Source organism: Parus major, chromosome 27 (assembly GCF_001522545.3).
Source record: "Parus major isolate Abel chromosome 27, Parus_major1.1, whole genome shotgun sequence".
Lineage (NCBI taxonomy): Eukaryota > Metazoa > Chordata > Aves > Passeriformes > Paridae > Parus > Parus major.
In genome coordinates, this window is record NC_031796.1 from 727,705 (window position 1) to 729,011 (window position 1,307).

Here is a 1,307-nt window from a genome sequence, read left to right on the forward strand (position 1 = left end):
TGAGACCCCTGCCCATCCCAGTGAGACCCCCACACTGAGACCCCGCCCATCACAGTGAGACCCCTGCACTGAGACCCTGCCCGTCCCAGTGAGACCCCTGCCCATACCAGTGAGACCCCTGCAATGAGACCCCTGCCCATCCCATTGAGACCCCCACACTGAGCCCCCTGCCCATCCCACTGAGACCTCTGCCCATCCCAGTGACCCCCTACCCCATCCCACCGAGCCCCCAGCCCATCCCACTGAGCCCCCTGCCCCCTGTGGGCTCTGGATGTCCCGACCCCCTGCCCTCCCCACTTTGGGGGTCCTTAGCACCCAGACCCTTCCCTCAGTGGGGGTCCCGAGCCCCCAGCTACCTGTAGAGCTTGAGGGTGATGGTGCCGTAGACGATGGCGAAGCCGAGCATCCTCACCCAGCGCAGGATGATGCAGCGGAAGATGCTCGGCTTGAAGTACATGATGAACACCTGGAGCGGCGGGAGAGAGGGATCTCGGGCTGGATCCCGGCTGCCACAGCCTCGGGAAGCAGCAGCTTTCCAGGCCAGCCCCGTGCCACCCTCCCCCGTGACCCTGCAGCACCCGCTGCAGCTCCTGCGGGAGGGGAGAGGGGATTTGGGCAGGGATTAATTCCCGCAGCCAGCGGGAGAAAAGGGATTTGGTTTTCTGAGAAGGTTTATACGGGCAGCCCCCAGGGACCGTGCCAGCAAAATTAACAATTAGGTGGAGCCGTGCCCGTGCCCTGCTTGGGGCAGCTCCATCCTGGAAACCCTTCCCAGCCCTGGGGACAGCTGGGACACTCACGGGGAAGTAGAGGAGGAGGGACCCGAAGAGGATGGTCTCCAGCAGGATGATTCCAGACGTCCGGATCCTCTGCAGGGATAGAATCGTGAGGGCGCAGCCTCGGGGGGATGCCAGGGTTTGGGGGGGACACGGGGACACCTTGCCTTGCTCCGTCGGAAGTGGTAGGACACGAGCATGCTGAGGAAGATGGCCAGCATGCAGCAGGCCTGGCACGACAGCACCGCTGCCCGCAGCACCTGGTCCTCCTGGATCAGGCAGGGAGTGTCGTCCTCACAGGTGGCACAGCCCGGGCGGCACGGCCGGCACCCCAGGCGGGACCCCCCGTCTGTCCCTGCCACACCTGGGGACAGAGCGATGGGTGGGTGGGATCAGAACATTCCAGGTGGGATCAGAAAACCCAGGTGGGATCAGAACATCTGGGTGGGATCAGAACATCTGGGTGGGATCAGAACATTCCAGGTGGGAACAGCACATCTAGGTGGGATCAACACATCTGGGTGGGATCAG

The 1,307-nt window shown here is 63.7% G+C and overlaps 1 protein-coding gene across 1 annotated transcript in view; it reads right to left on the reverse strand.

Annotated features, from left to right (window-relative positions):
* The window catches only part of GPR179 (G protein-coupled receptor 179), a 15,404-nt gene that overhangs the window by 8,215 nt on the left and 5,882 nt on the right, over nt 1-1,307 (reverse strand). The window contains exons 5-7 of the mRNA XM_033520008.1: nt 944-1,140; nt 801-869; nt 357-466 (exon numbers count right to left, since the gene is read on the reverse strand). Of these exons, the coding sequence (XP_033375899.1) occupies nt 357-466; nt 801-869; nt 944-1,140 (376 nt within the window). The remainder of the gene's footprint in view (nt 1-356; nt 467-800; nt 870-943; nt 1,141-1,307) is intronic.